Here is a 25053-nt window from a genome sequence, read left to right on the forward strand (position 1 = left end):
GAATACTGAGGTAGAGAAGTTAGATGACATTTTCAAGGCCACACAGGAAATCGGTGGCAAAGGTAGGTTAGAATTCAAGCTCCTCATTTCCAACAGTGGTCCCAACCCAACACACATTTATGCATGGGAGTATTCTCATTGACTTCAGTGGGAATACTCTCTAATGTTAAAACACAGTCATAAGTTTTTGTACCATTGGGGCCATTGTCCTCAGTTTTCCTCCAGACCATGCTGACTGAAATGTGGCTGGTATTTTAGAATGGCCATCCCTAATCTTGTATTGAAGTTTGCTGGAGTAAGAGTGTATCACTATATCACTGAGGCCATCCCATAAACAAAAGGTAAAAATCCTGGCCCCACTGAACCCTGTGGGGATAGGATTTTACCCAAGCTGTGACTCTGTGGGGTGAGAAGTTTAATTTAAGAGTGGGGGTGCAAAATATGCCTCATTACATTCAGAAAATGATAATTGTGAAAACTCACTTTCCTCTGAACAAATAGTTATAAAGATACAAAGAAACTTTTTTTTCTTTTAAAAATGCTAGTAAACAGTATTATTGTTTCTAAGCAGTTAAATCTTTGCCTATCCTCAATTTGCTGATACAAGCATTTAAGCTCAGATTGATATACATGCTCACAGTGGGTAGAGGGATGTGCTCTCCTAAGCATAAACTTGCTGATTCATTAGCTTTTTATGGAATAAATGGTGTTTGCTGGCCCAGGTATTCAAGCCACTTCCTATTATTGGGAGTGTCTATTGCCAAGGGAGCCTGGATTTGTGTGGATTTCATTAGAATACACCTCTACCCCGATATAACGTGACCCAATATAACACGAATTCAGATATAACGCGGTAAAGCAGCGCTCCGGGGGAGAGGGGGCTGCGCACTCTGGCAGATCAAAGCAAGTTCGATATAACGCAGTTTCACCTATAACGTGGTAAGATTTTTTGGCTCCCGAGAACAGCGTTATATCGCGGTAGACGTGTATTTAAAACCCTGTTTCACGCTTGTTACCGCTAAGTGACTGTAATAATGCATCTCATTTTCAGTCCAATGCAGCCAAGGTGTGTCTAGAAGGAAGCAGCTGTGACTATGTTACAAAAGTATTTTGCTATAATTTGGGGTGTGTCAATGCTTCAGTTACACCTAACATAATTGCTGGGGTTTAAATTCACTCAGTACTAAAATATTTGGGGGCATCTACAGAACACTTTCAATCCAAGCCATAACTGAGGCCAGCTGTATAATGTGCTTTTCTACCTCCAGTCTGTACATCTATAATGCACTCAGTTTGGGGCATTCCTGAGGACAAAGTGCACCTAAGAAGGCTAATGTGAGCCTATAACTCCCATGTTCTCTGCTCTTTACCCAGTCCACATTCGCTTCTATGTGCTATTCAAGGTGTTGATTACCTAGCTGGTTTGGGACCCAGGTTTCACTGACAGCACCTCTCCTGGGCTCTGGCTAAGCAGTCACAATCAGTTGGATTGCGGTAGCTGTATGTCTTCAGAGTTGAACTCCTGAGGAAATATATAGCATCGGGATGCATGTCAGTGGTGGGACTAGACCTCAGGGTCTGGGAGTTATACTACAACAAGCAAAGCTCTGGGGTAGGACAGAATTTGCTCTTAATCTCTCAGCTAGATTTTTAAAGGTATTTAGCCACCTGCGCATGCCTAGGTGCTTTTGAAAATCTCACTAGGCATTTATCTGCATCTCTAAGTGCCTACATATCTTTAAAAATCTGGCCCTCGTTTCCTCCGTAGCAGATAACAGTGCTCCTTTCTCCCACCTTTCTCTATTTATATTGTTCTTGGCAGGCAGGCAGGCAGTCTCTTACTGTATGCATGTACAGTGCCTTGCACAATGAGGGGGAGTACTGAACAATTTCTGTAGGTGCAACTGTCATACAAATGGCTTTGTTGAAATGGGAAAACTCACTCTCCAGCATCCATGTCTTCAGTGGAGGGTGGTGTTGCAAGAGGCCCATGTTACAGTACGGGCAGCACATTATTGGGGTAGGTGGTGAGGGAAACAATGACTGGGGCCCAGATCCTCAAAGATAGTTTGGTGTTGCTCTGCTCAGTGTTGTCTGCCTCCGAGTGGAATCCTCAGCCCTAAGCTAGATGCCCAGGCTCCCCATAGAGTGCATGGGGAGAGTTAGGTGCGTAAGAAAGAGATCCTTAGATGGCAGCAACCTAAGCTAGCCAGGAGTGAAAAGCTGAGGAGAGGGGTTAGGTGCCTAAGCTGCTGACCCCGGTGCACCCAGCTGACAGGCCAGAGATAGCCACCCCCTACTGAGGCTCCTTAGCTGTAACCCCCTGGAATTAGTCACCTAATCTAGGGGAGCTGTTGAAGTGCCCATTCCCCAAAGTATTGTGGCCGCATTGGCTCACACTAGCCACCCGAATATGTACCCTGTGGGTTGGGAGGGTTTGTACTTAGATAGCTACTGTCCCTATAAATCGGGACATCTGGTCACCCTACCTGAGCCGCTACCCACGTTGCCACGGCTACACTGCTATTTTGAGGGTGCTAGCTCAAGCAGACCTAGTTCCTGTCTATCTACTGTGCTGGCAGGCACTGGCCCAGCTGCTACATACATGTACCCTGTCTCCACACTCAATACTCTCTCACCCTTGCTATGTTTCTCTGGGCCCCGGACTATCTTTTGTGCAAGTGTTGTGGCCCGCATCCAACCCTCCTGCGGTGGGGTCTGACAAGTATCCAGTTCTAGGCATGTTTGGAGCATGCCCACTGGATCATGCTCAGCTGGTAAGATAGCTTTCCCACATCTAGGCTGAGAATGCCTCCCACACTTTGGTGTGAGCTAGAGCTCTGAGTTGCTTGTTAGCTGAGGGTGGTGTCAGGGCTTAGGTGGCTATGCACATACCTATAAGCAGAAATGTAGGAACTTAAGGGACTTGGGTGCCTACAGGGTTACATGGCACCTGAGTGCTAGTTCTGAAAATGTTAGTGGTGCCTAAATGGTGGACATAAGGGCCCAGAGAGACAGATAGGCACCTAAATACCTTTGGGAATTTGGGCTTGAATCTCTGAGGCATATCACCAGCCCATGGGTGGGGCTTGATCAAAATTTCTCTTTACTTCAGCTCTGACTCATGGGTGTATCCAGTTGGTTTTGTGGGAGTGGAAAGATAGTTTTGTTGTCTGTGGAATCAAGAAAGAAAAGGCTTTTCAGGTGAGACGTTACATCCTTAATGCTATCTATCCTAAAAGGAAATGGGACTGGAGGCTTTTCCTGTGCTAGTTTAAGTATAAGTATCCAGGATATAATAGTAGAGGGTAGTAGGTGGGATCTAAGGAGCCTCTTGAGTCGTGAAGCTTTCTTATGTTGCTGTTTCAACACAATCACCACAAGAAACAGGCCAAAACATATGGAATCCAAGGTAATGCCATTTCACTCAGGCTTCAATGTCATACATGAAAAGTTCTGCCTCCTCCAGACAGGTTGCCAAAATGATAGTGTGTAAAATGAAAAATTAAATTAGCTCCTGTCCAAAACAGAAACCTGAACTTCTTGTTAGTGGCACAGTAACCCAGTAAGTACAGAGAAGCTAAGGTTCAGACAATCCAGGTAAAATGAAGGACAGAGAAAAGCTATGAGGTTCTTCGTTTTCAGAAAATACAACTGGCTGTGCTGCATGAGAAAAGATCCAGTGAATAGCATTGCAGCATCAAATCCAGCTGCACGTCTCCCTTGGACTATATTGAGATTCAATCAGCATTTGAATTCAAACAACTACTGCTAAGCTGAAGGACAGAGATTCAGCTTCAAAGCACAACATTTGACACTTGACTCATCACCTCAGTGCAAAAAGTCATTTCACTGAATTTCATTTAAAAGCTAAATTTGTAGGCCAGGAGACTGTTTTTGTTTCTGCTAGCTTTGCAAAGCTCTAGTTCAACTGTCAGTTTAGGTCACAAATGAAAATCCGCTTGGTAGCTTTTTTCATCTCTGCCGCTACTGAAAATTGGCCCACATTGCAAAATTACCAGTGCACCATTGAGCACAGCCCTGCATACTGTAGGACACAGCAGAAATGCTGCACTGGTAGGTTAGAGCTAAACTAACAGATTTATTTGGGCATAAGCTTTCGTGGGTAAAAACCTCACTTCTTCGGATGCATCTGAAGAAGTGAGGTTTTTACCCACGAAAGCTTATGCCCAAATAAATCTGTTAGTCTTTAAGGTGCCACCCGACTCCTTGTTGTTTTTGTAGATACAGACTAACATGGCTACCCCCTGATACTAGAGGTAAGCTGTAAGTGTCAGAGCTGTATGTGTGAAGTCTGTGCCAATACTGTCCCTACTGGCAGATAGAGTAATAGTAGCCAATGCTATTACCTCACAGCCTTAAATACTAAACTCATTCATAAAATGTATATTAAAAAGCAATCGTATCCCCTACAAAAATGACATTTATGTCAAATATTGGTGAATTTATAGTGAGCTATAGCCATCAGGCATGCCCTTTTGCTCATTAATTGCAATATAATCTTGGATTAATGTGAGAATATTATAGTTCCTTTTTATGTCACTTTTGTACATTGGCAAGTTTTTTCCCCTTTTTAACTGTTTTATTTTTTTATTAGAAAATGTCAGAGGGGAAAAAAACTAAATAAAAAGATATCTATGATGCATTTCAAACTGCAAAAGGGTAGAGTACGCCCAGTCAGATACATATATCCTGGATTTTATACAGTACTTGTGTCATGTCCCTTGGGATGTGAAAGCAACAGTTTCTGGAACTGGGAAGACTTTAGCAGAAAACTTTCTCGTCCCAGTTGTAAGTCCTCCCTTATTCCTCCCAACTCACTATTTATGATTATGTCTAAAAGTTGGGCCAAATCCTCAGCTGGAACAATTCAGCATAGTTCCATTGACTTCAAAGGGGTGTTAGAAATAGACAAACTAAAATCCCAAATCCTAACAATAGTAGCAAAGTTACCTTCATGCTGATAAAGCACTTTGTCTCCATTAACTGAAAAAATATTCAAGTAGTCAGTAATAAAGCTTTCATCTGGCCAGTGCACTACAGCTACAGTTGTCTTTTTTGTCTATACTGTCTTGTACTTTTCATTATAATAATATAATATAATATATGGAGATATCCTATCTCCTAGAACTGGAAGGGACCTCGAAAGGTCATTGAGTCCAGCCCCCTGCCTTCACTAGCAGGACCAAGTACTGATTTTACCCCACATCCCTAAGTGGCCCCCTCAAGGATTGAACTCACAACCCTAAGTTTAGCAGGCTAATGCTCAAACCACTGAGCCATCCCTAAAATGAAATATCATAACTTACTACACCAATATTTGAAGGGAAAAAGTGGTTCCAGCATCCTTAGCCTTCAGTGACAGTTCTCCACTCTAGTAGAAGAGAGATCCATAAATTAAGTAACTATAGTATAATTTGACTGAATTAGCTCACTCTGCAAAGTATTCTGTGATAGTTTGTGCAGACTGCTTTCCTGGAGATTTTCAAAGCCTTTTGTAAGCATGAACCATTCATCACTAGATCTCTCAGAGGCAGGTAAGTATTATCCCTTTGTGTAAAATGGGGATAATTTTACAGAAGGGGAAACAAACTGACTTGCTGAAAGCCATGCAAGGAGTTGGTAGAAAAGCCCAGGTTAGAAGTCAGGACCTTGATGCTGATAGTCTTGTGGTGCCTGTATGCACAGATCTCTCTTAGGTGTGATGTGCTTGTAGAGAGAAGACCCAAATTGAGGAGTTGAGAAAGTAATGCTGCTCCAATGACACCATACTCCTACATTCTTGTACATCCCATACTGTACTTGCACATCCTAAACTTCACAGACCTGGTCTTTTCTCAATGTTTCTTTAGCTTGCGAGCCTATGATCCATGCACACCAACACAGTCATGATCTTTATGATTACCCACCCTTCTGGTTAATATTGCTGCTGAATTGCTCAATAGGAACGATTTGCCAAAAAGCTAGTTTCTCAGCAAAGTGCAGATTGATATATTGCAGCCTAGATGAGTAAGCCATTTTTTCAGAAATCGGGTCTTTCGTGTGTCATTCTGAGGGGGATGATGGAAGATATCAAAGAGAACGCTGTGGTCATAAAGCTTCAAAAGCACTGACAGCTGGTGAAAATAATTATTTGGGCTTTGCAGAAGCTGTATTAATGAAGTGAAATGTTTAACATTGTACTGTTATCGTCAGTGCATATTTGGTGGGAACATAAAATGCTCATACAGGAGAATGATTGTGGTTACAAATGCCCATTCCACCCACTAAACAACTGTACATACAATGACTCCCTGTTTCGGTTCTGACACAGTAACCTTTTATCTGTTCTGGAAGCTCCCACATGAAGAAATAGCTGGTTTATATTTTGTAACGCTCTTTTAAAGACAGAAAAAAACTTTTTCTCCTGGGGAGGAAGAGGAAAACAACCTATTTCCCATTTAACAGCAGAGACGATGAACTATGATATGAAATTGTAACATCACACTCCAAACTGTGTGTTAAAGAACATTAGCAAATGCTTTTTATTTTCAGCCATGTTTCAACTGAAATATCTATGCCAAATTCTGCTCTGACCCCAAAGTAAACCTGAAAAGACTTCTTGAGGTCAGTGAAGTTACTTAGATCCGAGAGATCTAAACAGAGTTTGGCTCTCGGTTCCCACAGAGAAATAGTGGCAGTATGGCAATAATTACAGATGATTCTGGTTTCCTAGAGCTTCCTGTGCTGAAGCAATTATTCTCTGCTTTTCATTACCTATTTAAATGGCAGTGTCTCAATAAAATACATCATTAACAATTATTATGGTGTCTATTAAAAAAAATCAACTGGTTGCTGAAAGCTGAAATTCCTCCGGTTATCATCAGGGATCACTAAGCATAAAAGCTATAGCAACTTTATCCACTGCATTTCATTTGACTATCTAGAAAACTATCCCAGGGTGGGTTAAGTACTAAGTAAGGGACGTATGTTCAACTGATAAAATTGTCTGACCCTGGGAGTTCCCAGTCTCACTCTCCTAGCAACAATGTTACAGCTGGGGAAAAAAGACAGGCCATTGTTTCTTACAATATAATTTGTAGGGCTTTATCAAGTTTAGATGTAAATGTTAGCAAGGATGGCGCCTCTACCACTTCTATTGCAAGACCAGGCAACAGCCCTCAAGGTGAAAGTGTTTTTTCCCCCCTGATATTCAGTATAAAATTTCCCAGCTTTCTTAATCCTATGGGGCCAAATCCTAATGCCTTTAGTAGGGAAAAGTCTCACAGAAACATTCAAATACCTTGGTGTTAAATGTGGGGTAGAAAGACTACATAGGAGTGAGTTCCACTTGCTTTAGCCCATTATCACTAGTGATGCCTCCTTATTCACTCCTACGCTCCCTTCAAATACTTGTAGATAGTGACACTGGAATCACCTAATATGTAACTAAAGCCGCTCAGGAATTTGTTGATGATTTTTTAATTGAAAGACCAAAACTTTTCTTGAGAATATATGTTTGAATAAACTTTCAGGGGAAAGGTTTCTCACGTCCAGGAGAGAATTCCTGGTCTAAGAGAGTGATCCACCCCCAGAATAGTCAATAGCCCAGTGACTAGGACATTCAACTTAAACCTGGCTCTCCTACATCCCTGGTATGTGCTCTAATCACTGGGTTAGAGAGACATTTTCTGTATAAATAATTAAATATTCATTGGTCCAGAGAGACTTGCCCCATATCCCTGTGGCTCGGTCACTAACATGGGATATGGGGGATCCAGATTCAAGTTGAGTGCTCTAACCACAGGGCTATTAATTATTCTGGGGCTGTCTCTTTCATATCTTCTTGTGGAAAAATTCCAAAGGAGTTTGGTTTCATTCCAATAGGAAAGAGTACAAACTTTGTAACTTCAACTTTTTGTGAAACAGAATTATTGTCCTCTTGCCAGACTATTTGTAACTATATCAGATTCATCCCAGTTAAGTTACTCTTGAGGAGTTCTGTGAATTTTAACTGGTTTTCTCAAGATGCACCTCAAAGGTGTCAGAAATGCCTACCAGATTGCCCCATTCAGGCATCTTGGGTGATAATGCACTTGAACTCAGTGAACCTGGAATTTTTCATTGTGGAAATCTTTTTATTTTGTAATGCCCATTAGTAATTGTGAATTAAACAAGCATCAGTAGGGAGTTGACTCAGACTTCATAGCTGAACTCATGAGTCATGCCACAATAAACTTAGAGACCTATCAAGGGACCAACGAATGTTGATTCTTCTCTCCCTTCACGGTCAGTGACTTTGCTTAGAGAAGATGGAAGGCTTTCAGCACCACAGGATCCTCTCCTTTGGGGTCCCTATGCAGGTTGGAAAACACAAGGGTTAACTCAATCTTAGCCCTACTGACAGAAGGGGAGGAGGTGAGATGCTCATGATCCCAGTCTATCCCTCTGCCAATTGGACTGAAGGGGGAAGGACAATTTATAGCCTGTGTTGCACTTTGGTTGAAATAAGCAATTAGTCAATAAGGATTAAACTGAATCACAGCTCCACCTTGTTTTTCTACACCATTCTCCCCTGGATGCCTTACTTAGCTCCCTCTAGTGTTGGTATGTATGTATTGTTACCTACTTACTCCTGTTCATCCAATCAGCTTTAAATAGAATAGCCTGTTAACAATCTTTACCCCGATACCAAATCAATGGGCCAGCCCTGTTACAGGATCACAGATAATGCAGGGAACAAAATGGGTGCACAAATGGACTAACTTTTTAAACCTCTCTTCAGTTGTAAACATTTGGTTTCTGCCGCCATAAATTTTGGCCATGAATAAATGAAAATGACTAGCTAGTTAATTAATGGTCCAGCACCCCTTTATAATTTAACAGGAAGCTTTATGAAGCTGTCAGATGCACCAGTTTGAGCTGCTCTGGGAAGCACCTCCTAGACAAGATTTCAATAGTGACAGTCTCATTAAAAATTCCTGATAGAAAATGCAGCATTTTTGATTGCTGGGAGATAATTGAAGCCATTCTGCCAGGACAGCACACAGTTTCCTTTCCTCAAGGAGGAATTCTCCCTGGCACCCATCTCCCTCCTCCCAGACCCTCTATTGAGGGTAAATAACTGCATAATTAGGAGCATTGTGCAGGAACCACTATCAAAACCAGGATACTAGACTAGACGGGCCACTGGTCTGTACTGGATGTCAGCTCCTATCTCTTTCAGTGTATGAATATTTAGAATATCTTTGAATTGGATATAAAAGGGACAATAAAAGCGGTACTGAAATATTTCTCAGAAGCAGCTATGGTCTGGCAGTGGGTAATTGTACATTAAGAGATGTCTGTGAAAAATAAAACCCTTTTAACAGGAATAAGAGTAGATTTTGCTCTCAATTATGCCAGTGGGAATTCCACTAACTTCATAAAGGTTGCTTTGAATTTACAAGAAGTGAATCTGGGCCCTCACCAAGGTAGATTCATCCCTGGCGTAACTTCATTGACTTCAGTGTATATAGGACTATAACGGGTTATTTTTTGCTGTCACAAATACTTCTTCCCAAATCAGGTAAGAGAAAATGAGTTATAAAGGGAGTGTGGGGCTTTGATTTCAGACTCCTATTGAGCTCCATGGGAGCTTAGGGCCCTGAGCACCTTGTAGGATTAGGGTGACCAGATAGCAAGTGTGAAAAATTGGGACGGGGATGGGGGGTAATAGATGCCTATATAAGAAAGAACCTTGAATACTTGGACTGTCCCTATAAAACCGGAACATCTTGTCACTCTGTGTAGGATCAGCCTGTTTGTGAACATGCTGGGAATCTGAGAGAGAGATCCAAACTCCGTCTTTCACTTCCAAGGTGGGAGGAATTGGCATTAGTTTGATAAGGGAAGCAGATTTAGCCACTGCCTCATGCCACTGATGTCTGCAGAGAAGCAGAAAATCAACAAGCATTTAGATTAAAATGTTAAATGAGTTCCACCCAGATCAAACCAAATCCAGTGACACAGTGAGGAAAAATGCCTGGGTAAGTAATGGTGAAAAGAAAATCCTTTGGTAAATAAAAGAAAGCAAACAGCCTATAGTGTAAATACCATGGGTTAGAGGCTGAATACCAAAAATGTCCTGCTTATTCACAGAGAGACAGGGACTGGTTTTGTCTCAGTGTGCTATACATGATGATGCAGATGACAGTCAACGTTATTTTTTGGATAACATATAGTGAATTCTGAAAAGGGCTGTGGTGTGGAAATCTGGGGTCCTTGCTTTGCTTCACATCAGTGCTTACTCAGACAATCTATTAACTGAGACTTGCCTGAGTCAAGATAGAGTCAAGATAGAGTAAAAAGTAGACTTAAAAACTAAGAAAATGATTGCAAGGTAAGATCCTAGATCAGATGCGGGCAAACTATGTCCTGGGGGCTGCATCCGGCCCTCCAGACGTTTTAATTTGGCCCTCAAGCTCCCACTGGGGAGCAGGGTCTGGGGCTTGCCCCACTCCGGCGCGCCAGCCAGGGAGGGGGGTCAGGAGCTTGCCCTACTCGGTGCAGCTCCTGGAAGCAGTGGCATGTCCCTACTCCGGTTCCTATGTGTAGGGGAAGCCAGGGGCCTCCAGATTCTGCCCCTGCAGCTCCCATTGGCCGGGAACCATGGCCAATGGGAGCTGCAGGGACGGTGCCTGTGGACAGGGCAGTGCGCAGAACTGCCTGGCTGCGCCTCTGCCTAAGAACCAGAGGGGGGACATGCCATTGCTTCTGGCAGCTGCTTGAGGTAAGCGCCACCTAGAGCCTGCACCCCTGACACCTGCCCATGCCCCTACCCCCTGCCCCAGTCCTGATCCCCCTCCCACCCTCCAAACCCCTCGGTCCCAGCCTGAAGCACCCTCCCACACCCTAGCACCATCTCGCACCCTGAACACCTCATTTCTGGCCCCACCCCAGAGCCCGCACCCCCAGCCGGAGCCCTCATCTCCTCCTGCACCCCAACCCCCAATTTTGTGAGCATTCATGGCCCGCCATACACTTTCCATACCCAGATGTGGCCCTTGGGCCAAAAGGTTTGCCCACCCCTGTCCTAGATTTTAAATCAGGGAATAAATGTTACTGTTGCTCAGAAATTTTCTGACAACATTTTTCCATCAGACTGCCAATTTGTCAAAAGCAAAACACTTTGTGGAAATGTCAATTTTGATGTGTGTTTCTCCCCATTTTAGAAAAAAAATCATGAAGTGTTATAATGTCAAAACATTCAGTTTCAACATTTTTGGAACAGAAGTTTTGTTTTTCATTTCAAAACAGCTTTTTTTTTTGTTTAAAAAATTTGTATTATAAAAATGACAGATGTCCAAGTGGAGCAAGCATTTTAATTTTATTGAAAGAAAACATTTCAGTTTTTTCCCCAGAATTGTTTTATGGGAAATTTCAAAATGTTTATCTTCATTCTGTTTCAGAACAGGGAAAACAACTCCAACTTGTGGCATTTCTCCCAGAATGGACAATACACTTCCTGCCCAACTTAATAAATGTTAAGTTATACCTAGTGGCTCTTTGATAATATAGGGCAAGTTCAGAGAGCCATACAGCACGTGCTAATTGAAAATTTTCAATTAGAATCATAGACTTTAAGGTCAGAAGGGACCATTATGATCATCTAGTCTAACCTCCTGCACAACACAGAAGCTCACCCACCCACTCCTGTAAATCTATGTCTGAGCCATTGAAGTCCTCAAATCATGGTTTAAAGACTTCAAGGTGCAGAGAATTTTCCAGCAAGTGGCCCATGCCCCACGCTGCAGAGAAAGGCGAAAAAACCCTAGGGCCTCTGGGGGTTCAAGCTTCCCAGCGAGGTTTCATAAGTAGCCAGGTTCCTGGGGCTAATGGTCATCCCACTAAAGCCAATGGAGACCAAGTGAAGCAAACAGAGACTGACAGGTTCTAATGGATGTAACTAGAATTTGGCAGTTGGTTTATACTGTAACTTTACATTCAATTTACCATTCACTTCTGCATAAGCAGTTTCCAAATTGCTGTCCAGTGAAAACCTTTCTTTTGACAGTTGGCTGTGGCCACAACAATCAAATGTTGCTCTCTGTGGGGTTGTGAGCCCAAGCTGTACAGTGTTATTTGGGCAAATAGCCTAGCAAGGTTATAAAAAGCTAAAAAAAATGTTGTTTTTTAACAAAAACAGCACCTGAAGTGACATTAGCTGTGGTGAAATGATAATCCACATGCTTCATGGTATGGGTTGATCACCAGCAGGCTCCAGGCACCAGCTCATCAAGCGCGTGCCTGGGGCAGCAAGCCGCGGGGGATGGCCTGCCGGTCACTGTGGGGGCGGCAGTCAGGGAGCCTTTGGCAGCATGCCTGCGGGAGGTCTGCCAGTCCCGCGGCTTCGGTAGTAATTCAGCGGCGGGTACACCAAAGCCGCGGGACCGGCGGACCTCCCGCAGGCATGCCGCCAAAGGCTCCCTGACTGCCGTGCTTGGGGAGGCAAAATATATAGAGTCGCCCCTGCCAGCAGGGATCAGGATGTGTTCCTATTCACTCCCATAGACCTGGACCAATGGTATATTACACAGTTATGTGGGATTTTTACTTGTGTGGTTTTCTGGTGGATGAAGCCTCTGGCATTGACACTCTTGGGGACAGGATACCACAGCAGTTAAACCAGGGGTCTCTTCCTGTATCAAGAATAATAATAAAAGGGAAATGAGCAAGATGGGATGTGGAAAGAAATGTATGGCATGCATTAGCTTTCTAATTTAGCTGAGTTCTGAGATCAGGTATTGCACAGACACTGCAATGCTAGAAGCAAGCTGATTAATAGAGTTGAACACTTGAAACTGATAGGTTATCTGTGCTATCCTGACAGAGCTGCAGAGGGAGTGTGAGAGAGAACCTCCGGGAACTCTCACACATGACACTCCAGTAATAACTTAAGATAATTTTCACATTGTATGTCACACCACCACGGCTTGAAGAAGCATGAAGCTCCTGGTTTTACACTGTTGCTTAAGTGAAGCGACATGGTCTAATACTCTGTGTGTGGGGCCGAGAAACTGAAACCTCTGAGTTCTAATCCCAGCTCTGAAACTGTCTTGCTGTGTGTCCTTGTGTGACTCTTTTCACTCCTGTGTGTTCCACTTTCCCCATCTGTAAAACAGGAAATACTTATTTTGTGGGAGCACCACAGAGACTCAGGTATGCTCCAGTACCCCATTGTGCTCAGCCCTGTACAAACCCAGAACAAAAAGACAGTCCCTGTCCCAAAGTCTATATATGAAATAGGAATACCTACCTAAGAGCATCATAAGGATTAAATAGTTAATATTTCACAATGCTTTAAATTGCTAAATATGATTGCACTTTCCAGATGGAAATTTAAGATCCATCTCATATACCCTGAACAGAAAAGCAGTGAATAATTTTCACTTGGTCTATTTTGCCAATGTGAGGGAGAATTGTGCTTTTTTTAAACAGTGTTCAGCAAACAGTTGTTATTCCCAGGAGGAGAGAGAATTTATTGTTGCTGGGACAGCCCAGTGTAAGAACTCAGCAGGGGAAAAAAATGAAGCAAATGGATGTAACTGAACAGGTTTGAGTGTCCCTAAAGTCCAGGAACAGAAAATAGTTTGACAGGGCTGGTGGAGTAGCGCACTCCACCCCTCTGTATATTTGCACCTAGTGTTAGTGAGCATTCTGACAGCAGATTACTAAAGGCACAACAAGCCACTGCTGGCAGCTGTTTGCTAAGGGACGGCAGCACCTCCACCTGAACAGCTCCAGGTTGGCTCAGTGGTCGTGGGACTCTTTGGCAAGAACCTGTACAAGGTAACTTACACTGCTATGATTTCACTTGTATCTTGGGCTGTGCTGTTGTTTTCATAGCGTACCATTTCTACCCCACGATTCAGCCTAGATCTGTCTGTTCTCATGTGAACTTCTGCCAAGTATGCAGCTGCAAAGCTGTGTGTTGGTTTGTTTATTCTTCAACGTGGCTGGTGTAGGGTTGTTTTGTTTTTGTTTTTTTTGCTGTGCATTAGCATTTTCTACCTGATGCTTAGTGCAAATTGACAGAAAGACAAAAGGAAACAGACTTTCCAAGAGAGATTTTTACCAAATTGCATGGGACTATTAAACCCGTCTTGGTACTTATTGAACTGTCATTTCCCTGGGAAGATTTCCCATGAGAGCCTGAGGTGTGACTGTAAATGCCCGTCTTATCTATAGTTTACCCTTCCCGTTTGATTAATGCATGTCTTGCAATGCACTCCTGTCTTGCAAAGATTGAATGTGAAACCTTAAGGACTTTAATTTTGCACTTTCTGAATGGGTGACCACAGCTTTGTTGCTGTTTGAATTGTTCTAGGGTGGTTCTTGTTTGTTTAGAGTGAGTAATTTCATTCCTCCCTTGTCCCGTCCCGTCCCTTCCGTTCCGTGTAAGGTGGATAAACTCTCCTTCCTTAGCTGAAGTTCAAGAGTCCTGTTTCCCTTCCCACCTCAGAACCCAACTCCTGTCCCAGCTATCTTCTGCAAAGGGTGACTGAGACCTGGATGACTTCTGTGAAGGTAGGAAGGGGGTTTTCTGAAGGCCCTGCCCCAGCCCTAGTCCTTCCTTGGTTGCATATGGCTCAGATCAGCAGCAAAACTCGCTGTTCCTTAGGCACAGAACATAGTTAAAAAAGAGAACTGAGCCTGATTGACTGTAAAGAGATTTTAAGCAAAGCATATGGGCCGCTTCACTGCTGAATTAACTGAGTGCCTGAGCTCACTGTGTACTTTCCTGTATTATGGAATGCTATATGACGCAGCTTGCTGTAATAATCTTAGATTGGTCAATAAATGGCATTTAAAGGGTCAGTTTCAGACTGGTTTCACACAGCACGGGCAAGAGATCACTTTTTATTTATTACTTTCTCAATCTTTACTCTGCAAAACCACATATACACACAGCAGAACCAAACCTATGATTTTTGGATGGTGGGGGAAGGAAGGATGACATTCACCTTTACATAGAGAGCCACACAAGGACTGAATTTCTCCCTTGTGGAAAATGCTATGGTTAAAAAAAAAACCCACATATTTCTTTTGGGATTTCTTTTCCCTATTCCCAGTAGAAGAGGTGAAAAACAGTTCAGAAGAGGAACTGTTTGTGGGTTGTGTCTGACTTGGATGTTAATAGCGTGCGTTCCTTTTAAATCCAGTTAGACTACATTCCTATTCTCCAGGTTTGATTGATCCTCCTGCAGGTTACAGTTGCAACTTGATATAAAAATCTGTATCCTCTTAAAAGAAACCTCCAGGCTGATGGCAAATTTACCTTTATACTCCCTCCACCCCATGGCAAGGACTTTATTTTACAACTTGATTTCCATGATGGTGTGTCTCTCTACAAAAAATCAATACTCACCCCCCACAACAACCTAGGTCTGAGAGAAGTTTGCTAGCAAATCTCATGTGGAATCATGCTTTGCCTGCATGCCTGTATCTGAAAGATGCGAGCTCTTTGGGGCAGGGACCATCTTTTTGTTCTGTATTTGTACAGCGCCTAGCACAATGTGGTCCTGGTCCATGGCTGGGGGTCTTAGGTGCTACCACAGTAGAAATAACTATAATATATAATATATAATAAATAAAAAGTGATGCACTACTAAAATGTGAAATCTGATTGAAGACATGAGGAGAACCCAACTGGGAGCTCTGAGGGAAAAAGTGTCCATAGTTAGAGAACGGCTCTCAGACAGCGACTGACAAGATCAAATTCTGCTTACAAGAAAACTTACAGATGATCATAGAATTTAAAGAAAAGTACATCTGAGGGTTCAGGCATTCAGTTAATTCAGCACCAAAACATCACCTATACTCTGCTTAAAGTCCCTGAATGGTACTGAGCACTTTCAATTCACTTAAATCAATGTGAAGTGCAGCTGCTTAGCACCTTTGAAAGGCATGCATTTAGATGAGCTTTTATGTAGGTGTCTAAATGGATTCTGGAGCCTAACTTTAGGCAACCCAAGTTCAAAAACACTGGTCTAAGTAAGTTTGCTGGTGCTGAAAGTTGCTGGCATGACAGCCTTGGAGAGTAAAGTCCGGAGAACAAATATAGCAAAGAATGCAGCCATGTGCACATCCTCCACCCAGCAACCCATCAAATCACCCCACCGCTGGCCTGGAGAAAGAGGGGGTTCCACCTTAATGTCGTTATATGGGATTGTACTGTGCTTGTAGGTAATGTGCTGCAATAGCAGACTGGCCCAACTGCTTATTACATGGTGCTCAGCCTGTCCTGAGGGAAGTAGGGATTCATAATGCTCCTAATTGCCATTGTGAGGTTTTCCCTCATAGGCACATGTAAACTAGTGTGTGCATTTTCATGCCTAATTTGTGCATTTACTGAAATTGCATGTGCAAACAACTTATTTGCATGCACAAATGGCCGCTTGACCTCTAACCAGCCAAGTCGGCAGTCAGTCACGGTTTGCACCAATTACTTGTGCGCATATTATGCACTCACATTTTGTTAATGGAGCTGGGCGTCAGCTCTTTTGCTAACCAGCCTTAAAAATGAGAGGGTCTGCCTTAAACTGAGTTCTGCTTCTGTCATCTGAGCTGGAATAGCCTCCTGGGAAGATGTTATCCATTCTGACTAGATGTGTGCAAAAAGATCCTGCCAAACAAGCGCTTTCCTTGGGAAATAGCTTAGGAGAAGAGAAATGGTCCCTAAATGGGGCCCTGATCCTAGTCGCCTTGCACTTGGAGAAATTCAGCTTTGATTTGAATTGCATAGCTGACTTAACTATTTCGATAATAGACCTAACCAACCTCCTGGAGGCAACCTACCCTGCTAGGTGATGGAAATATTTGGATATTTGAAAAAATGCAGCAGCTCTTTGTGAAACCTTGAGTTTGACAGCATGCATCTTGGGGCTGTAGCATCTTCTGGGACTGGCAACCTAGTTGTATGCTGCTGTTTGGCAATCTAGAGTGAAGTCAGTGGGCAGTATGTATGCTTGCAAAGGCTTCGAAGCTGGAGAAGTAGGTTTGCTATGATGAACAAAAGTCCTAAAAATGGGAGCTGCGGGATGCTGAGCACTTCTGAGGAAAAAAATAAAACAACTTGGCCATTTCATTTAAGTGCCTCAATAAGAACTGAGCTCTTTTGAAAATCTGGCTCCAAATGTGGGTGCTGAAAATCTGTCATACCAATCTTTGCTACAGTGATATCTAAACATAATGACAGGATTACAGGAGAGAGGTTACCACAAGTCTGTACCAGACCGTTGTGGCAAATGTAAGTGATGCTGGTTTAGCATAGTTATATGTATACGTGTTGTTAATATAATCATTTCTACTGATGCTTAGGTTTGTCTAGAGGTGGCAGTGACCTTTCGCTTGAATATCGCTTTTTCTTGAATATCAGCAACATGTATGTTTTGTTGGGGTTTTTTTTAAAGCAATATTGGAGAATCAGAGTCATGACTTGACTCCAGGCAATGTAATTTTGTACCCAGATAGTAATTGCAAGAGACTCATTACTTAATTTTTTTCAGTAACCACATTTCCGCTTAAACTGTAGAGCAGCCATTAGTAATGCATAATAATGACCAATTGCTGTGACCTGAGATAAGTCTGAATGGATAATATCACAAACACTCACATGATGGAATTTTCTCTGGCTTTTTGTGTGAGTATTTTCAACATCATCCAAGCCAATGAGGTAACAAGTTAATCCCAGACTTTTATCAAAAGCAGCTTTCAAATGAGCTTTTACCTCTTTTGGGTTTCTATGAGATAGGCAGCTCTGAGGATTTCTTGAATTTCAGTGTGAATGTTATTTTGATTGCCTGCTACTCTGTACAGTGCCGGTCACAACGGGGCCCCATTTGGGGTTGGCCCTGAGGCACTAAAGTAATATACATGATTAATAACAAAAGATGTTTTATTTCAGCTGGAATTATATTTTTTCAATCAAATTTATCAATTTAATTCTGTGTATGAACGTAAAGTTCTGAGACCAGATTCTGATCTCAGTAATATACCACGCAGCTGCAATTGAAATCATTAAAGTTGTACTGATATCAAACTGGTGCAAGTGAGAGTCAGACCCCAGACTCTTGTGAAAATAACTAGATACTGTGTTCTTTTTCTTTCAAATGCACGTATGTTACACCTAATGCATACGAGGGAAGTGACACACATCATTTGCAAATATTGCTTACACTGTGTAAATTGTATAGTCTGCATGTGTGAGCAGGTAAACCTGGTAACATTGTGCATGGATAACAGAAATAAATTCTTCAGATTCAACTAGACCCTGAATTTCCCCACTGAGATTAAGCAGGATTTGAAACCCTTTTTTTATCTCCAGATAGCATGCTACTTTGTTGCTAGGCAACAGAACTACCCAACAAGGGCAAGGGGCCATTATACATCCATGGGGAAATGTTGGCTGTTTTCCACAATAAGTCAAAAGTTCTGATATATAGTTGAAATATCAGCTGAAAAGATAAACCTCTTGTAAAAACTTCTCTGCAGTCTGAAGTCAGGGCTCAGTGCTACAATCTGTACTCACACAGGTACTCTTATTGAAGTCAATATATCAGCTCTGTTTATGGACTGAAATCAATGGGATTATTTCAATGTTCACTTCAGTCCAGTATCAGGCCTTTAACAGAGCACAGTAACCAGGGATGCGAAAGAGAGGCTCTGCCATAATCTCACCAAATTTGGGAGTTTGCATACAAAAGGAACCAGTTCTGAACTATCCCTGGGGGAAAAAACCCTACTTGATGAGGTTTAGCAAAACTATCCCTGGTTTTGGCCCCTCTAAGCTGAATTTGGGACCTACCTATAACCAATTATTTGAACCTCCAACCTTGGTGGCTTCAGCTACAGGGAGACCTTTTTCTGAACAAGTTTTGCAGAACCAAAGTCTGACCAACAAGGTTTAACAACCCCTGGATTTCCTCCCTCTTGAATATTTAATGATGATCTAATTAAAACACCTAGAAAAATCTCTCTTCAGAGGTATATCTGTGCAACATGACCAGGGTCATGTGGGGGTAAGTGAGAGCAAAATTTGGTTCTTATTGCTTAACTAAAATAATAAATTGGATCCCACATTTTCAAAGAGGGAAACATGGAACTGCCTGCCATGTTTGACAATTTGGACCTAAGATTGCTTTGTTTATTTCTGTGCGGCACTCAGATACCATCATTTAATAGATGGAATGGGATGAAGTGGAATGAACTACTAAATTGGCCAATGACTGTAGAACTGAACAATCTTAAAATACTCCAGAGTGTCCTGTTTTAAGGTCTGGTCCAGGCTTTTTTCTTTTTGTTTATTTAGCTTGGACAGCATGTAGGCCCTGACCCCAAGCCCATGAAAGGCAATAGGAACCTTTCTATTGATTTCAGTGGGTTTTGTTTTGGGCCCATTGTGCCAAGCAAGCTGCAGTTCCTTGCCCTGAATAGCTTACAGTCTAAAGACCTGGAAAGTTCAGATGATATAACACAGTCAAAGAGAGACCTTGCTGATTAACTCAAACTTATTGCCTATGCCTAACCCAGTCATCTAAGGCCTGACCTAAAGCCCAGTGAAGTCAATAGGAGTCTCTTCATTGACTTCTATAGGTGTTGGATCTGGTCCTTAATGAATTAAACTTATTACCTAACTAAAATACCCTACCTGGACATGACCCCAACATTTGGAGCTGCAAGTGGGTCTACACTGCTCTTGTGCCAGGGGAATTCTCTCCTTGACACCATCTGGTGCCTTTATACCCTCTAATTGCCATTGGCAAGGCATGTGACGCTGTCCGGGAGGAATGGGGGAAGAAAATCTCCTGTAGGATTTGCCATACTGCACACACCATTCCTCTGACAAGAGCCAGATTTTCAAAATGTCTAGATGCATGCTTTTTTCCCCTTTTAATTGCCCTTTGTGTGAAAGCTGCTGGGATAATTTCTCCCATCCCCTGGTTGTTTCAGTACTAGTGTTCTCATGGTGTTTTGCCTTTTGTCTTAATAGTGAGCAATTCCCTGCATGCCCTATGCCTTCTTTCCAGCTAGCAGACACAGGCTCTGTGCTCATTTCACACATCTTAACAGTTCATATAGTCTTAACAAGCAACCCATGTGTCAGCTGCAACTAAACTTTGTGAAGAAGCCAGAAATGTATGTGACTCTCCCCCCTTTTTGGTGAGCAGTTGTCAGTAGGGGCGGCTGTATCCAAATAATGAGGCCTGTAGCATCAAAGAGACAGTGATGTAATAAAGAAGCAACTTTCTGCAAAGCAGATGGGACTTTCCGGGAATTCTAAGGTGCCTGTAAAAACCTGTGGTCAGTTGCCTTCTCTTAATTTGATAGATTCCTTCACAGGCATGAATCGACTTTGTATTAATAAACTGTTTTTCTCCATAGCACAGCAAATATGGGAAATAATTTGACTGTTCAAGAAGAAGCTGAAGACCAAGATAATGTGTGTACAACAGAGAATTATCAGGTAACCGAGAAATCTAACGTTCCTTGGCTACTGTTACCTTAATAAGAATGGACAAGAATTTGGGTGCCTAACTCCCTTTTCTGCTTTTGAAAATTCCACCCTTATTGTATACAACCTTTCTATATTAAGGGCTGGATTCTGGATTCCCTGTTCTCATGTGTATAGTATGGGAGGAAAGGATGCACGGATACCAGAATCTTGAAGTGCAATCTTGTCCCCATTGATGTCAATGGGGAAACCCCTATTGACTTCATTGAGAATTTCACTCCTGTCCCCTTTGACGGGAACAACAAAGCAATAAATTCCATAATTTAGGTGCCTAAATGCCTTAAAATCTGGGTCTTAGGTATGAAAACCCAGATTTCTAAAGATATTTAAGCATTGCTCCACTCAGTTTCTAAGGTTCTAAGTCAATTTGAAAATGGGACTTAGGCTTCCAAGTCACTTAAACACTTTAAAAATCATTACCAGGTATCTTCTGCTACACTGCTGCGTGCAAATTAATGCAAATGTTTATTCTAAGGCATGCAACTGAACAATATATTATTTGATGTTTCAGGTTGTGTCTGAACCTCCTACTGGTGCTAAAAATGGACCTGTCACAATTCAGGTTGTACAGACTGATTCTTCTGAAAACGATAAAGGTATGTACTGGAAAGGGAAGAGTGTCACATCCACTCTGCTTTTGCTAGCAGCTAGGAAGATACAAGGTTAAAGCTGAAGCAATAAGAAGCAATGTTTAGTGTCAGATGAAAAGATTAACTCCTGTCAGCTCAGACTTGTGAATCAGCGCTTGTGGTTTTCAAAGCTTAGGCCTTTCAAAAGATTAGATAGCAAAGAGAGCAGCTAATTCAAATACTCTCGTTAAGCTGTTTGTTTAATCAGATTAGGTGTTTGCAGCTGCAAATTCCACCTGAACTATAAAGAGCTATACAGTAGACTGAATATTTAGGACCCGATTAATCATTGTCCCAGGCTGGCACAAAGGGGTTAAGCACAGGTGTAAAGACCTGGGACAGGGACACTCTATGTCTCTGCCTGAGCCCAAGGTGCAGGGGGTGTTCGGGGGTGGACTGAGGATGGACTGGAGTTGGTGTAGGTGGGGCAAACAAGGAAGGAAATGAATTATGGGGGTGGGAAGCAGTGTGGCTGGGACAGCTTACTTCCCAAGTATTTTGTGCCCCGGTATAGCTCCATAAGAGCCATTGCAGCAAGGGGTACAAGTGAGGGCAGCCCCGAAGGCTCCACCAACCCTTGCAAGCTCCGGAAGAGAGGCCCAAACTACCTTTTCTCTGTCCCAGTGCTTGCACCCATGCCAGTGAAGGGATGAATCCACCCCTTAGAGATGTTCTGAGATTATGGGTACATGATGGGAAGATGTGTCACCAAATGGAACGGAGGAGAACATGTAACATGTTGATGGGAGCAAAAGCTTCCTGCAAGCAACAGAATAGATGGTAGATAGTGTCAGGAGGTTTACTACTCACTGCTGGAGTGTCTCCTAGGGACTTACCTGGGGACTAGCTCTTGACAAATCTGATGCCCTCTCCTTTGGTTGCTTGCCATGTGGTGTCTCTCTCTCTCTCTCTCTCTCACTTTCCAGACTACATTGCTCCCACTTCATGGCTTGGCCCTCTTGCCCGGTCACTATAGTTCTCCCCTTCCAAGGTCTCAATGTCTCACTGGACAACCGGCAGTCTTCTACTCTACTGCCTAGACTGTGCCACTTCCCCAGTGGCTGGTAGGGGAACTGGGCCTATCCTTTACTCCAGGTTCCATCTCAGGGACCCTATGTCTAGCAACTACAATGTATGAAATCTCAAACCCTGTTGCTCTTTCCCTGGACTCCATCCTATCTTTCTTCAGCCCCTCTCCCCCTTGGGCTACTATTGGAGCTTTCTCTGCTCCCTGTGGCTAGAGAATCTGCATTCGACATTCCCTAGGACTCCTCCTCTTCTCTTTCCAACTCCCCTTCTATCCAGAGTTCCTCCCTACAGTCTCCTACTACTACAAACTTCCTCTTTGTACTTAGCCCAGCTCAGCTTCATCAGCCATTAGGCCTTATCAGTCCTGACTCTCCTCCAGCTGCAGCCTATCATGGGGTTAATTGGCCCTTTTTTCCTACTCAAGCCTTGTGTGGGGTAGACACCCCCACCCGGGTTGGAAAATGGGGAAACACATTAGAGTGTTTAAAGTGCTCCTATCCCACTATTTCTAATAGAATCAGACCTACAGGAAATAAAATGTTTGCCTATTCTGTGTCTCTGTGTCCCTTTGCCAAAAGTATTCTTCAGTGGAGGTTGAAGGTGCTCAGGGTTCTCAAGAATTGGCTCATCATACATTTACAGTCATTGTAACATACATCTAATACATCTTTACATGTATGTTACAATGACTGTAAATGTCTGATGAGCCAAATTTTTTATAAATAAAAACTATGCCAATAAAATGCCTTGAATTTAAAAGTTTATTCTAAAATTGCCAGATGAACTCTAATGGTAGTGTCAATATAGGTGTGGCAGAATCATGGAAAACCTTGAAAGTTAGGATGCACCTGATATTGATAGAGGATGGAGGCCAGTGAAATGAGCTGAAAAAATATTGCAGACCTGTGACAATATTGACTTGTTTGCTATTGAGTTATACAGGTTGATTATTTTGATCTTCATTAAGAGTGTATGTAAGATCAGGGCAAAGAAATCAGATGCAGGGGGAAGAGGGAGTTTCATGCCAGATCTTCAGCTAGTATAAATCAATCTAGCTCCAGTGATCTGGACCTTAATCTTCTCAGAGAGACTATATTCTGGTCTACCAACATACACACACATTGTTAGAGTTTCAGGATTTAAGACATATGTCTAGATTGCTAACAAAACTGGGATGTAAGGGAGGACAAGGTGCATGATATTGCACAGCTACCAAAACATGAGGTTATTAGTATATATAAATGATTTAGGTTTGTAACAAGGCCTACGCTTGCCCTCACAACAAATCAGCCAGAGTCCTCTTCTGAGTGCAATCACCAGTGTTTTTTATTTTCATTGTCAGTTCCCACCACCTTCACTTTACAGTATGCATCAAACCAGTAACCTGGGGGACAGATAGCTTCTCCAGCCAGCAGGGATACACAATCTTTAGCTCCGCTCCGCTTCGCTTCGCTCCTCCCTTTCTTTTCTCCTCTCCCCCTTCCTTCCTGCAGCCCTATATAGCCCCTGGCTAACGAGGCCCACAGGTGCTTCCCTTCTAGCAGTTAGGTGTGGCATACTCAGCCAGCCCCAATTAATGCTTCTTAATTGGAGCTGGGCTAACAGGGGCCTGGCTTAGGACCTCCTGGCCAGCACCCTATTCAAGGTCCCAAAATAAAGTGGTGTTAAATGAGAGGAAGGTTTAGAAACCAAATGAATGTTCCTTAGGGATTTCAATAAAAAACATGTAAACATTCCCTTTTATCATCTCTCAACTTTTGGCTAAAATCAAGTACAATCTCGCACGTTGGATGAGTTTTCTGTCTGGAAAACAAAAGTCAGGGCTCCAAAAGTTAATACAAATTTTACTTAATTGGAGAAAAATCAGCACACTGATTGCAAATAAATCACTTTGCTTATTCTAAAATACAGGGGGTGGGAATGTGCAAACTCAGGCTTGGAGGTGAGCCTCTAGAGCCCTGACTTTTGGGTTCCAGACAGAAAACACATCCAATATGCATTTTTATTAATCTATGTCTCTGGCCTGATCTATAACAATTTTAATAAGTGTCATGGTAAGAATGTTGCATATGCTCATGTGCTACTAAACATTCATGACTAATTTTCTGATTCCTGATTATGTTCTTGGCTACTCTTGGGATATTGTTTTGACTTGAAAAATCATTAGTTATTTGTGGGGAGAAAAAACTATTAGAACCTCCTTTCTTTTACATTTGTATATTAGTACAAGCAATAAGTTGAGGCAAGACATTTACAAGTCCTAACACCCTTAACACAGGAGATGTTAGTGGGTAAAAGGCCAGTAAACTAGTAAATTGATTGTTTTTGATGCTATCTACAGTACAGACACAGAATGTGTTGGGGAAAGTAGTAATAACATGACTGTCCCCCAGACCTGATTAAGACATGGATCTGTTTTGCCATGTAGAGGTCACCTAACCATGATCCTGAATTGTGCCACTGACTGGCACTTTAACAGTGTTTTTTATTTACAGAGATCACCCATATACTTAGTTATTAAATAAAGTAAATTCTCCAGGAGAACACAGTTTGTGTCTTTCCTATGTAATAGTCTGCTCCTGAACAAAACATAAAATGGCAGCTGCTTTCATTAGATGTCTAGAAATTTAAAGGTACAGTACACAGAAGTGAAATCTTAATCTACATAGCTACATATGTGAGAGACCAGGTGGGGGTAATATATTTTGAGTTGGTCCAATAAAAGATATTACCTCACCCACTTTGTTTCTCTAATATCCTGGGACCGACACAGTTACAACAACACAGCATAACTATATCTGTGACAATCAGGACTGTAGCATGGTTTGGAAATATGGTTAA

At 42.4% G+C, this 25053-nt stretch overlaps 1 protein-coding gene across 7 annotated transcripts in view; it reads left to right on the plus strand.

Moving 5' to 3' along the window:
• The first annotated feature begins 13690 nt into the window (after positions 1–13690).
• The window catches only part of BCAS1 (brain enriched myelin associated protein 1), a 91729-nt gene continuing 80366 nt past the window's right edge, over positions 13691–25053 (plus strand). For 2 of the 7 annotated variants that reach the window (XM_054045708.1, XM_054045711.1), the window contains exons 1-3: positions 13693–13830; positions 20425–20506; positions 21066–21150. In XM_054045708.1, coding sequence (XP_053901683.1) covers positions 20435–20506; positions 21066–21150 — 157 coding nt within the window. In that variant the 5' untranslated portion in view covers positions 13693–13830; positions 20425–20434. Of the gene's footprint in view, positions 13831–14439; positions 14569–20424; positions 20507–21065; positions 21151–25053 lie in introns of those variants that run through there. The other 5 variants (XM_054045706.1, XM_054045710.1, XM_054045713.1 and 2 more) reach the window with 4 other exon arrangements.

Source organism: Malaclemys terrapin, chromosome 12 (assembly GCF_027887155.1).
Source record: "Malaclemys terrapin pileata isolate rMalTer1 chromosome 12, rMalTer1.hap1, whole genome shotgun sequence".
Lineage (NCBI taxonomy): Eukaryota > Metazoa > Chordata > Testudines > Emydidae > Malaclemys > Malaclemys terrapin.